Source organism: Orcinus orca, chromosome 9 (assembly GCF_937001465.1).
Source record: "Orcinus orca chromosome 9, mOrcOrc1.1, whole genome shotgun sequence".
In the NCBI taxonomy this organism is placed as follows: Eukaryota; Metazoa; Chordata; class Mammalia; order Artiodactyla; family Delphinidae; genus Orcinus; species Orcinus orca.
Genome location: NC_064567.1, coordinates 264,002 through 277,795, shown reverse-complemented (window position 1 = coordinate 277,795; position 13,794 = coordinate 264,002). Strand labels below are relative to the sequence as shown.

The window sequence follows — 13,794 nt, the reverse complement described above, 5'->3', positions numbered from 1 at the left end:
GCGTGTCTATATGCACGCCCCCACCACTGACCACCTTCTGACCCACCAGGGCACTCTTCGGCCATCACACCCCACCTCGTATCTACCGGGAAGTACACACATGAAGGCAAGGTGATCTCGAACACTTCTGTAGATAGTGGGTCCTCAGATCTTTAAATGGGGAAGGAAAATTCATCTGAGGCAGCATTGTCATGGACACCAAAAAAGGTAATGATTTAACAAAACATAACAAAATGCAAGAGACTACAAATAGTACATTCTAAAATGTATGGGGAATTCCCTGGCAGTCCAGTGGTTAGGACTCCAAGCTTCCACTGCAGGGAACACAGGTTCGATCCCTGGTCAGGGAACCAAGATCCTGAATGCCGAGCGGTGCAGCCAATTAAATAAATAAGTAAATAAAAATTTAAATTTTTTTTAAAACTGGGCCTTTAAAAAAAATAAATAAAGGGCTTCCCTGGTGGCGCAGTGGTTGAGAGTCCGCCTGCCGATGCAGGGGACACGGGTTCGTGCCCTGGTCCGGGAAGATCCCACATGCCGCGGAGCGGCTGGGCCCGTGAGCCATGGCCGCTGAGCCTGCGCGTCCGGAGCCTGTGCTCCGCAACGGGAGAGGCCACAACAGTGAGAGGCCCACGTACCGCAAAAATAAATAAATAAATAAATAAAATAATGCTATGATAGGATACATTTGTAGAAAACAAACCAATTTATAGGTTAAACTTCCCAAACGCACATCGTAATTACATATCAGTACTTGAATTAAAGTAAGAGTTTAGAATAACTCACACAAAAAACACACATTTAGGCTATGTATATCTCTGAAGCACAATTTCTGTTTGTTTAGCTAATGTAGTATCAATGCGTAAAGTAACATTAGGTTTAACGTAAAAACACTTACTTAGTTAACTGTTTTCATTCACAAGCCCTCCACTTTCATTAAATATTCTTTAAAATGTAAATGTCTCCAAATTTATATTGGAACAATAATTTTTAAAAATTATATCAGTTTTAGCTGGAATTCCATAAGCAAGGAGGTTTGTATGGCTTACTTTGTACTATAACTGTTCACCTGTTTCACTTCTTTATTTTTAAGAGAAATTCAATGCTTATAATTTTTTTAACAGCACTGAGATATAATTCAAATACCATACAATTCACTCATTTAAAGTGTACAATTCAATGGTTTTTAATCTATTCACAATGTCTGTGATATCATTCAAGGTTAAATGTTGCAACCAATGTAGAAATCATGAAAACCCACAGAGAAAATAGGAAAGAGGTCCACCAGGCCTAAGGAGAACAATAACTCATGAGTCAGCTGTTCATCATCGGTTCTTCACAGGATCAAGGTCTATATTTTATAAACATATTTAATATAATTTAACACAACATGTATTAACTTAATATAATTTAACATAAATATACTACATATATTTTCAATTCCTGTATCTACTTAAATTATATATAGTTCAGTCCTAGCTCCCATCTTGAATGTAAAGTGAGGCTAATATTCATCTGATGCAGAAAAACCAGAGCACACAACCTGATGGATGCAAATATCCTAAATTTAAATCCAGTTTTTAGCTTAAACTAAAAAACAAATAGTTACTGCTTTGTGTCCAGCAACGATGGGGCCTTCTGCTCTAACTTCATGAAGCATTTAGACAGCATAAGAGATGTTGAGGGTGACTGTCCTTTAAAACAGCAGTAGTGTGCACATAAACAAGAAACCCAAAGATTATCCATATCCCCTTCACAGCTCTGAGGAGGTTCTAACATCTTCTCAAAGCACATAACTGCTCTAGGATCTAGATGCTAAAGTTGCAACCACAGTTTAAAATAGCTAAACTGTGGATCCCGATTTAGCTACAAGTCTGTTACAAGTGTTCACAAAAATTTTTTAAACTATAAGTCAATGATTAACACTGAGAATAAAAGTACTTGCCCTTCCTTTACATGAGACCAAAGTGTATTCTTTTCTTTTGTCCATTTGGTTCTTAGCCTATACATATTAAATTTTGGCTAGAGTTAAATTCTCCTGAACTTACCAGAAGAACCATGGGAAGAAAGCTCTCCCTAAAGAAAAGCTGGTGCATAATAACAAAAACAGAACACAGAAGTTCACTATGCTTTAAATCTCAATCATCAAAGTATTAGAGGAATAAAAGACCAGTTGTCATTTATGACAGGTTTGGGTCTCTACTTATTTGCAGCCATGGAATCAGCATTTATTGGCAGTAGTGAAAGCAGGAAAAGGACAAACTTCACACCAAGTTCTAATTTTTCAAATAAACAAAACTAGCAGTGGACAATCACCCCTACTCACGTCTATAAAAGCTCTTCAACAATATTCTTCAACCACAGTCTAATTTTACAGGGCCCAATTAACAAGGGGAGACCACCGATACAACGAAAAGGCCAGTCCCCAATCTACCAACTCCAACCTGCAGGCCTTTTCCCTGTTAATGGGGGGAAAAAAAAAAAAGTAAAGAATGAATAGTAATGTGGTACACATTAAAGCTGTAGGATCAAGGTCTTACAGAATTATCACGTTGAGAGCCATTTTTCATATCCTAATAACCTTAATTTGAAACAGTATATGTATTTTTTCTCCAAGTATTCATATTTGTTAATCATCTCATTTTACAGCCAGTATAAATTTTTACTTTACTAAATAAGCAGAAGAAAAATTGTCAGTGAACATATTCAAAAGGGAGGTTAGGAAGTGAGCCCCACATTAGTTTTGCTCTGCTTCTACCCTGCTGTGAATCACAGCTGTCAATGACACACTATGAAATCCATACAAACATATGTTGTTCAAAGCAAAACATCAGCCCAAAGTTCTGAACCCCAAGAACCTAAGTATGTACCGTAAAAATCAAAGAACTACTGATACAGAAAACTTAGCTCTTCTTATGCACGGACTCCCTGGCTACAGCAGAACAGCAGGTCCACATCTAGACAGTGTAATTCACTGGTTTTGTCGTGAAAACAACACATGGGTATTACAATTTAAAAAAGTATTAAAAAATCTGCCTCAAACCCCAGATTCCTAGTGCTTTTCTTGGATATGATCACCGTCAAGTTTCATGTGAATCCTCACAGTAGTTTTCTAAGCAATACAGGCATGTTTAAGTATACATCTGTGTGTGACGTGAGCACAAACACAAATTTGGAATGAACAAGTAAAAAATTTTGGAAAAAACATAAATTCTTTACTGTACAACATGAACACCACAGTTCATGAGTTTAAGTCACACCGAGGAGAAACCCAAGGAAGGAAGCTTTGGCTAATCACCCTTTTCTTCTGCTAAAAATAGTAATAGTTTGCCCTGTCCTTCAATATGGTAACAACGATACTTGTTAATTCATTATGTGAAAATAGGCTGCATTTCACAGCTTTTACAAGCAAATTTGATGTTAGCCAACTGCTCCATAACCGAGCATCTATGAATGTCAGCACCCCCAGTTTCTGTGAATCTCTGCCCTGATTATGTCTGCTGTTTTGGTAATGCCCCTACTCTGTTTTTAGCTACTTTCTGGAATCACTTAATTCGGTGTGACACAAGATACCAGACACCACTGGAAAGTCCTTCTGCGTTTCCAAAGTGCACCTCTGCTCTTGGCTTTTCGCACCTGTTACTGAGTTCCCGTTTTCTACACCACCCTCCTCTTTCCTGCTTCTGGCAAAAAGCTACACCACGCTGGTTACTGTGATTGCTCCAAGTAGCCTTGTGCCACACGTCCACCGCGTATTGACGGAATTTTAAATTTCCGAAGTCCCTGACTGTGAGGTTCTTACTGCAATTGCAACTTGTCACCACAAGGCAGTAGCCATTGAGTTCCTCCTGGCCGTGGGCACTCCTGCTTTGCAACCTATTTGCCTTGTGTCATGCACTCCATGCCTTGCTTCACAAGCGTCTTCTGATTGGAAACAGGGATCGTACTGCAAGCCCTTTTCTCCTCTAAGAGAAAACGACCCTTTTGAAACTCACTGGCTGGCCATCTTCCCGGAAGTTTACATCAAGCCTAACAGCAGCATCATTTATCTTAAACAAGCACTATTTCCTACCGTCTGAAACTCTGGCACCTACTCACGGTTAAGAAAGAACGAGGGAACCAACTCCGTTAGTTTCCACGCTGCCTAACTAAAATATGCAGAGAACCGCTTGGGGCACAAACGATCAATACCACGCCTGCCCCACCCACCCCCAAATTCACCTGGGATTCGAGTTCACCCTACATAAAAGTTACTCAGCTTATAACGTTACTTCCTAAGAACCGGAACACACCTCCAATCATCGTACCAGCAAATCTTCTGGGGGACCCCCATTGCTCCTCAACTGTGCCAGAAACCACCAAGAACTGCTGAGACTTCGCAGGCAAGGAGGAAACCGCCCTTCTCCCCACACCGCTGGCCGCCGTTTCCGCAGGGGGCAGGGAGTGGCGTCCAGGCCCGCGCAGGGCACCCGGCGGCCGCGAGCTCACATTCCGCAGGCGGGAGTCACGGCACCGCACAGCGAGGCGTGACGACGTGGCCAAGGCAAGACAGCGCAGACAGCGCCTCACCTGTGCGGCCCTGCTCGGGCCCCGCGCGGCGGAGGGAAGGCGCCAACCCAAAGGGGTTCGCGGGCCGAGAGCGGTCGGGAGGCTGGGCCCGGCGACAGCGGCGAGGCCCCGCAAGGTACACAGGCCCAGGCCCGACGCCGGCGCCCACCCAGGCGTACGTGCCGCCCGGGGTCAGGACGCCCCAACGTGGGCGGGTGGGCTGGGGCGTGAGCGGACCCCAGACCCGGGAGGACTTGGGGCGGGCGGGGACGCCTGACCCTGCGGGGCCGTGGCGGACAGGAAGGTAAGGGCCGGGGGCGTGTCGCGGTCCGCGGCGCCCACTCACCCAGGCCGGCAGGTCGCAGGCGCGCACCCCCAGGCGCACGGCGCGCTCCTCGTCCTCCAGCAGCGCCAGCGCGCGGCACAGACGGGTGGCCTTGAGGCCGCGGCTCCTGCGGCACCACACGAGCAGCCCGAGCGCCAGCAGCACCCAGCTGAAGCTCAGGCCCAGGTAGCCCAGCGCGTACACCGGCAGCAGCAGCGCGAAGCTGCGCGCCAGCTGCACCAGCAGCCCCGCCACGTCCACGCTCAGCGCCGCGCCGGGGGGTTCGGCCCCGGCAGCGCCGGCCTCGGGGCCCGGGGCCCGGGCGCCGCTCATCGCCCCGCCGCGCAGCGCTCCGGTTGGCTCCGGGCCGACGCGCCGCAGCCCGCCCGCCAGCGCCCCTCTGAGGGGACAGCGCAGCCGCCCTGCCCGCCCGCCCGCGCTTCAGCCCGCGGCGCCGTGCGACGTCAGCACGCCGGGCGGTGCGGCGGCGGCGAGGGGTCGGGGGCTTCTACTGCGGCGGTCGGGCGTGGCCCCGGGCCTGGGCGCGGCCTAACGTTGGGTGGACGTGGCCAGCGTGGGACGTCATCCCACAGGACCCGGGAGCCCCGCGAAGGCTGGTGCGCGGGACTGGTGTGTGGCGTCATCGCGCGGGCGGGCGGGGCGCCACTGCCACAGGGTGGGCGAGGCCGGCGTGGGTGTCACCCCACAGGCCTGGCTGAGAGCCCCTGAGGCGGGTGGGGCGGGGCTTTGTGGCGTCATCGCGCGGGCGGGCGGAGCGCCGATGAGGCGAGGGGGGCGGGTCCTGCGTGGGCGTCCACACGCGGGGCGGGGCGCCCATAAGGTGAATGTGGGCGGGGCGTGCGTGGACGTCAAGGAGCGGAACTCACTGGCCGCAGGGTGTGAGTCTGGAAGGGGTGGGTTCTGTGGCTGGTGAGGGTTGACTCCTGGGGCTGGACCCGCGGGCGGTGAGGGTTCAGCTCGCCCCGTCACCTGGGTCGCGGTTCGTGCAGGGCTGCTGTGGAAGGAGAAGTACACGCTCCTGAGTTTGCGCTACACTTGCCAAGTTTTAAGGTGTTACTGTTAAAGGCACTTCCAAGCTGTTAGAAAATCCGAGTGGTTCTGTGGGTCCCCGGCTGTGGTGAGAGCCCCCAGCGTGCAGACGTTTTACTGATGGAACTCTCTCAGCGGTCCCGGAGGCGTGAGGAGCGTGCGGGATAGGCCCCTGTGTGCGCGTGGGACAGGAACTGTCCTCGCCCGGCGGGACAGCGGGGACCCAGCGCCCGCTCACTAAGCAGGATGCTGTCCGTGCCGGAGAGCTTCTGCTGCGGGCGCTGACATCCTGCCCGCGATTTCTGAATCGCTTCTAGAAGCACAGACAGCTCTTGATCGATTTGCTTTCCACAGAACTCAATCAGGGTAATTATATTTATTTTGTAGTCTCCTTAAAGCCAAACAGTTGCAGAGGACAGCCTAGGAAAGTTTTTTAAGCATACTGAGTTCCAAGGATATTTTAATTCAGTTTGTAACAATAGGGCTAGTTTTTTCCCCTCTCTTGCTCTTCAAATCTTTATGTTACTGGGAGCCTTGCGTGATCATCTTTAGGAGGGGCAGGGACTACTGGAGAGAAATGTAGCAGCTTACATGTTTTTAAGTTCTTGGTGGATGTGTTCGTGTCACATGGGCCCTTCCCTGCCATATTGTAGGGATTCTGGAATAACGATAACTGTGCAGTAGTTGCAGGGGCAAAGACTGCCATTTTCAGGACAAAACAGTGATATCCCACAGACCATCTTGCCGTGCAGACAGGAGAGTGAAAGGCTGAAAGATGAAGAGGATCACCAGCTGAAGAGAACTGCAGTCACAGCCCTGTTAGACGCAGTGAGTGAAGACTTGCTGCTCCCATGAACTTTGGGGGCAGTGGGAAGGCAAGCATCTGCGTGCATTGGTAACTTTGCCAGAGTCTCATTAATCATTCAGCTAGGCTTGAAGTCTATGAGGGCAAGAACTGTATTATGTGTATCATCATATCTTCACGCTAGCACAGTGCCTGGCACAGCAGGTACTGAATGAATAAAGGATACCTCCCCTCACCTCATCTGTGAGTCTGTATGTAATTATGTATGCATATATGTGTGTGTGGCTATGGAGATATATATATATAAACATATAATCTCATAAACATTGCCCCAGGGGGTAGAACACTCAGCTTTGGGCAAGGGCACTAAACCACAAGCAAGGAAAGGAATAGTTTTCCTTCCCCCAAATTACATGATGTGAGTTGCAAATATGTAAAATGGTGAGTCTTACCCCTTTTCCTACGCAACAGCTTAAAGCTCTAATGCCACCTTTCACTCAAGACCTAGTTACAACCTCAAAACAAGTAGCTGCCTTGTTAACACAGGAAGGAGCATGACCCTTTCTGTCTTGCAGTCTTTCCTCTAAAAAGCTGTAGAATCACATCCTATAGATAAAGAGTTGGGTGAACATGAGCCACACAAGGAATCCTGCATGTCTGTGATAAAGCGTTTGACCTGGGCGGTCTAGGGATGTAAAATACACTGAAGAGACAGGCCCATGCTGTGCACCAATCAGCCTCCAGCCTCTGCTGCCTTTGTGACCCCACTGAACTTCTGGCCACTTCCCAGCAAGGCAGAACCCATCTCATTCTTTGCTGAGTCTAATGGCAGACCCGGCCTAGTTCTTAGGTTTTTGCTAACATTTTACTCTCTACCTCAATCTCCTGTGACCTCTTCATGTTACCTCTTTCCTTACCTTCTCTGCAGACAATTCTCCAGTGAAAGGCACTGCTTTCTCAGAGGAAAGAGGAGCATCACTGTGAGTATTCCAGTGCAGAACTGTAAAGGTTCAGCCTCTGCGCTCCTCCTTTCTAGTTTCAGAGAAAAGTGCTGCCTTCAGTTTAAGTTCAATCCGTTCTGCTTTGTTTTAGATCCCCTCCTGCCTAGCACTGGGCCTTATCAACCCTTCGTCCACCTCTTCCCCTCTCCCTGTCCTAGCTCCTTCCCCAGCACCTCTACGTGGGCTTCAGTGCAGAGGGGAGGGGCACAGTCTGCCTCCCTTCCTTTCATGTTACTGTGGACTGAAAAAAATGCACAAAGTGAGAGTTGTGAGTTAAGTTTTATTTGGGGCAAAATGAGGACCATAGCCCAGGAGACAGCCTCTCAGATTGTTCTGAGGAACTGCTCCAAACAGCGGGCCAGGGTGGGGACGGAGGGTTGTTCAGCATATGTGTGATTTTGGTGAAGGAGGTACACGCAGTCGAGCACACATTTTGGCAGAATGTGGCTGCTCGTCACGAGGAGCAGATGTCTCTGTAAATGATTTTAGTGCTTTTCTAGCTATGAGAACATGCAAGAAATTGGGCTCATAACATGGTCTCCCGAAAATATCTAATTATCTGAAGACCTGTTCTGCCAGTTTTTGCAGAGCACAAAGGGCCTCATTCCTGATCTCTGCCCTGAACTCCTTTCAGGGGGTGTGGAAGGCCAGCGACTGCAGTGGCTGGTGACCTCATCTTTGTAGAGGCAGATGGCGAGCGACAATTTTTAGTTGGCACTACGAACGAGTCTCATTTTTCCCAGACTCATCAAGACTCCTGTTCCTTTTTCTCAGATGCTTCTTTGGTGACACAGTCACACATTCTTTACCTGAGCCACCTGAGTGTGTCTCTTTGCTGTGCAACTAGAGGAATCAGGAAAAGCTTGGTCCTTGCTTGCTTGCCCAGATTACTACAACATTTTCTTAATTGATTGGTATCTCTTTAATCTTGCCCTCTTTAAAAGCTCCCTAGAGACCTGTGCTCCCCAGCACGGAGGAGACAGTGTTAGGCCTAGTACTGGTGACCAGTCAGCCTGGTTATACTGGCAAATAGACACATACACTGGATAGTGCAAGGATAATGCGTTATCCAGGATAATGCAATTCAGGCTTCTTGCTGTTGGAGATCTCATAAGCATGCAAAGGGGGAGGTGGAAAGAGCCCTGAGGTGTTGGATTGGAGTTGGAGGGAGTATGAACTCGTGTGTTTTGATGTAAGTGTACAGGTAGACGTACATGTAGTTTCCAGATCTCACTTCTAAATACCATTCTGCAGCAAAAGGAGCCAGGGATCTTCTGAGAAACAGTTGACTTCAGGGCTGGAGCAGATGAGCCTGAAATATTTTGTTGTGCCAGAAAGTAAGAAAAATTTCAAAGAATCACATGATGCCAAAGGACATAGGAGGCGACGGGAGGGGTGCCCACTGATTAAATCTGGGGTAATTTGAGCAGCAAAATCAAGGATGATGTTGGCAGATTACAACCCAGTGAGTAAAACAGGAACCCACGAGTCCATACCGATGTAGGTGAACGAGCAAGTGAGGAATGCATGCAAAATAAATCATTGGAGTGACGGAAGCAGAAAATCGGCATTTAGCGGTCACCGTAGGGCTGGAGTGAGTTATCAGTGGAGGCTAAGGATGGTAGGTGGAGGTTTTAATACCTGCTACTAGGTACTCGTCAATCCCAAAGGGAAAAGCCGGCAGGTGTGACCCAGCTACATATTGCCAGCAAGCTAGGGACACGTTGGGATTTTGCGTCCTGACTCCACGAGCTGAGAGGAGTAGAGCAGCATGTCTGGGCGTCTCTGCCAGAAAGCTTGATCCAGGTGTGGCCTGGGGGCTCACTGGACAGGTGAAGTGTTAGAGGCCCCTGTTTTCTTTTTTTTTAATTTTTTTAATTTTTTATATTTTGGGGGGCCCCCTGTTTTCTTACTGAGGAACTGTAATTACCCCAGATTGCAGGAAACTGAAGAGGCACAACTACATGCAATGTATGTTCCTGAGTGGGATCTGGGCCACAAAGGAAAAGAAATATTTGGGGGACAGCCTGTGCATTAGACAGCAGAGTTGTATCAATCTTTACTTCTGGACTGGGAGGGTTGTGGAGCAGGGGCTGTCCTTGCTTTGGGGAAACAGGCCCTGGAGTATTTCAGGGTGATGAGTAATCATATCTGAAGCTTTTTGTCAGATGACTCAGAGAAAGACCAGTGATGATGGGTAAGTGTGTGTGTAGATAGATGATAAGTGTGAGTCAGGGACAGGCGAGTGGAAGCACATGCTGTATGATCTGGGTGATGGAGACTTTTGTACTCAAATATTTTCTCTAAATTTGAAATTATTTGGAAAATTATTTTTTAAAGTTCCTATTTCTATCAAATGGCCAATATAAAATGCAGATTTGATTGAATCTCTTCCCTGCTTATGAACTGTTTGTTTTGCTTCTGCTGTGAAATTAAAGATCCTCTGCAGGGACTTCCCTGGTGGTCCAGTGGCTAAGACTCCACGCTCCCAAAAGAAGGGAGCCCAGGTTCGATCCCTGGTTAGGGAACTTGAACCCACATGCCGCAACTAAAGAGTTTGCATGCTGCAACTAAAGATCCTGCACGCTGCAACGAAGATCCCACGTGCCGCAACTAAGACCGAACTCAGCCAACTAAATTAAATATAATAATAATTTAAAAAAAGATCCGTTGCAGAACAAGCAGAGCTCTGACCCTGCATCTCACCTCACACGCCCCCCCCAACCAGGGTCTGTGCCCTGCACTGTCTCACTGCTTCTCACTCTCCCCAAACCACTCTGTCTACTCTCTCTGTGCCTTTGCACCTGCACTGCTGTTCTCTGTGTCTGAACTATCCTTCTCCTCTGTCCTTATGCAAAACTCCTATGCATCTTTCAAAACCTGGTTTGTATGTCTCCACCTGTGGAAAGCCTTCTGTGGCAGTGAGTTAATCCTGTCTAGGCTTGTCTCCATGATGAAACTTATCTACTGAGTACAGCTCAGGCTTCAGGAGCCCCGAAGCAGCTCTGTGCCTGTGAGGGGAGCCCTGATGTTTGTGGAGGAGTCTGAATTAGGCGGTACCTATTAGAGTCCCCAACTGGAGCCGAGTACTGAGTCACAAGCCCTGTTTCAGTGTTTACCAATAATGAAGATGATACTTGCGCGGCCTGGCTGGGCCCGTCTGCTCAGGCCTAGAAAGGCAAGTCAAGCGTTGGCTGAGCTGTGGTCTTCTTGGAGACTCTCACCTGAGATCCTCTCCCAAGTTCATTGCAGCTGTAGGACTCAGGTCCTGATTTCTGGGGGCTGACAGTCAGGGGTCCCCCTCGGCTCCCTCCACATGACCCCTCCTGATGTGGCCGTTTGCTTCTTCTCCCAGGACAGCAGGAGTGTCTCTCTGAAGCGTCACCTCTTTTGGTGTTAGGCCCACTAAGGACAATCTCCTTTCTGACTTAGCTGATTAGTAAGCTAGTCTCCGGCGTGAACTCATCACAGTCTCAAGGAGAGTGGACCACGGACTCGAGGGGCATTTAGGGTTCTGCCACTACAGTCTCTGTGGGTTAAGAGAAGAAAGGGGTGTTGATGGGCTCTCTGAAATTCCAAAATGTGCTCCAATTATGGTTTCATATGGTAGTGGATAATTTGTGAATTTACAAAGGAAGCCTATAATTTTGGTATCCCACCCATTTTCATCTCTAAATGCTTGTAGGTTAGGCGATAACCTATAAGAACAACAATAATAAAAGTGTTAATAACAACTCTTACTGATGGTTCAGTTTGCACCAGACACAAAATGCTAACTATTCTACAGAATTATCCTTCAATCCTCACAATCCCTACAGAGTAGGTACCCTGTAATTCCCACTTTTACTGCAGGCTGTAAAACACGCTGCTAGTGACTTCTCACCAGCCCTTAGTTAACATGGCAGGTAGGTTTCATATCCACACACTACAGTGACACTATCGTGATGCGACTTTTGTAATAAAGTTACTTATTACTGTGAAAAAATAAAAGCGCTTTTGTTTCTATCACAACCTGCAATTGTACTGGTTTATAGTCTAGTGAAGGAGTTGGACATACATTTTTTTTTTTTTCCGGTACGCGGGCCTCTCACTGTTGTGGCCTCTCCCGTTGAGGAGCAAAGGCTCCGGACGCGCAAGCTCAGTGGCCATGGCTCACGGGCCCAGCCGCTCCGCGGCATGTGGGATCTTCCCGGACCGGGGCACGAACCCGTGTCCCCTGCACTGGCAGGCAGACTCTCAACCACTGCGCCACCAGGGAAGCCCAGACATACATTTTTAAATTACACGGAAGAGGATATGGGAGACTGTGACAAGCGAATCAGACACAGGTGAAGCAGAGGAGGCTCTGGCGTGAGCAGGGGTAAAGCTGCAGGGATCCGGGCAGAGAAGCAGCCTGCACAAAGGCCACGAGGCTGAACAGAGCCCAAAGGCCACCAAGCCGCCACCTAGTCTCTGCCTTCCAGGGCCCTTGACAAACTGGCCCAGTCCCCCATTCCAGCCTTGTCTCCTGCCATCCCGCTCCACTCACACACCCTGTGTTCTGACCTGCACTGCCCAGTGTGGAAGCCACTGGCCACGTGGGGCTGTGAGCCCAGGAAACGGGGCCAGTCTGAACTGAGGTGTGCTGTCAGTACAAAATACACAACGGATTTCGAGGCCAGTATTAAAAAAGTATAAAACAACTCAATATTGTAAATATATTTTATATGACAAAATGATAATATTTTGTATATATTTGGTTAAATATTTTATTAAATTTGATTTCATCTGTGTTTTTCACTTTTTTAATTATTATTTTAAATTAATTAATTTTTATTTTTGGCTGCGTTGGGTCTTCGTTGCTGCGTGCGGGCTTTCTCTAGTGTCGAGCGGGGGCTATTCTTCGTTGTGGCGCGTGGGCTTCTCATTGCGGTGGCTTTTGTTGTGGAGCACAGGCTCTAGGCACGCGGGTTCAGTAGTTGTGGCTCGCGAGCTCTAGAGCGCAGGCTCAGTAGTTGTGGTGCACCGTCTTTGTTGCTCCGCGGCACGTGGGATCTTCCCAGGCCAGGGCTCGAACCCATGTCACCTGCATTGGCAGGCGGACTCTTAACCACTGTGCCCCCAGGGAAGCCCCTTTCACTTCTTAAGATGTGGCTACTAGATAATTTATGATAACCCCTGTGGCCCGTATTATATTTCTACTGGACAGCACTGTTACAGATACAATTATTACATTTCCTAAACTCTCCAAACCTCTCCCTCCCTCTGCACTTGCACCTATATTTCTTTTCCCCTAAGATGTTCTCTGCATGTCTCTGCCTGGGTTTTTTGTGCTTCAAGTTCCACCTGAAATGAGGCCCTTCCCATCCTCATTCCTTTCCTCCAGGCACATTTTGCCACTTCCTCATGCACTGCATTTTATGAGTAGCTCTTACACTTTCACATTATTTAATAATTGTTTGCATATTTCTCGCTCCTGGCGATTATGAGCAACTAGAGGTCCAGGCAGTGTTTTATTTATGTCTCCAGCACTCTAACAGTCCCCATGTCATCAAATGAACTTGTGAGTCATCTATTGAAGAAAGATGATAGAAGAAACACCACAAGATAAAATGTGAAAGGCAAATAAGTTACTTAGAAAATAATTGTTTTAAGAAGTCCAAGGAGAGAAAGATCGTTTTAACTTCCTCTATTGACATTTTTTCGGCAAATATTGTGGGGATGGTGAGAGAGAGGAGATAGCCCTGTGAATATGGTGCATTTGGGGAACCCTAAATCATTCTGTTTGGTCACAAAAGAGTGCAACCGAGTGAGAGCCAGGTGGAGACAGAAGCAGGGGGTGAGGTGAGTCACCTGTTGGATTGCTGCCTGCAACAGAGGATGGATTGGTGGGGCTGGAGTGGAAAAAAATGAGGAAGAGACTCAAGACACATCTTGACAGGAGTTTTGACTGCACTCGGGAGGGGAAGAAGGGTTCTGAGGGTTCCAGGGCCAAGCCCAGCTCATTCATGCAATGTGCGTGTCCGTGACTTAATCTAATACTGTGGCTGATGACTTTGTCATTACAGTCAACAGTCTGAAGCTTT

At 48.0% G+C, this 13,794-nt stretch overlaps 1 protein-coding gene and 1 long non-coding RNA gene across 8 annotated transcripts in view; one reads left to right on the top strand and one right to left on the bottom strand.

Annotated features, from left to right (window-relative positions):
- ESYT2 (extended synaptotagmin 2) overlaps nucleotides 1-5,530 on the bottom strand; it is a 75,514-nt gene extending 69,984 nt beyond the window's left edge. For 3 of the 7 annotated variants that reach the window (XM_049714542.1, XM_033408296.2, XM_033408297.2), the window contains exon 1: nucleotides 4,895-5,528. In XM_049714542.1, the coding sequence (XP_049570499.1) occupies nucleotides 4,895-5,206 (312 nt within the window). In that variant the 5' untranslated portion in view covers nucleotides 5,207-5,528. Of the gene's footprint in view, nucleotides 1-4,292; nucleotides 4,419-4,894 lie in introns of those variants that run through there. The other 4 variants (XM_049714541.1, XM_033408298.2, XM_012537251.3 and 1 more) reach the window with 4 other exon arrangements.
- On the top strand, nucleotides 4,582-6,963 carry LOC117197188 (uncharacterized). The gene is made up of 2 exons (XR_004477722.2): nucleotides 4,582-4,684; nucleotides 6,059-6,963. It is a non-coding gene; the product is annotated as an uncharacterized LOC117197188 (long non-coding RNA).
- The last annotated feature ends 6,831 nt before the right edge of the window (nucleotides 6,964-13,794 follow it).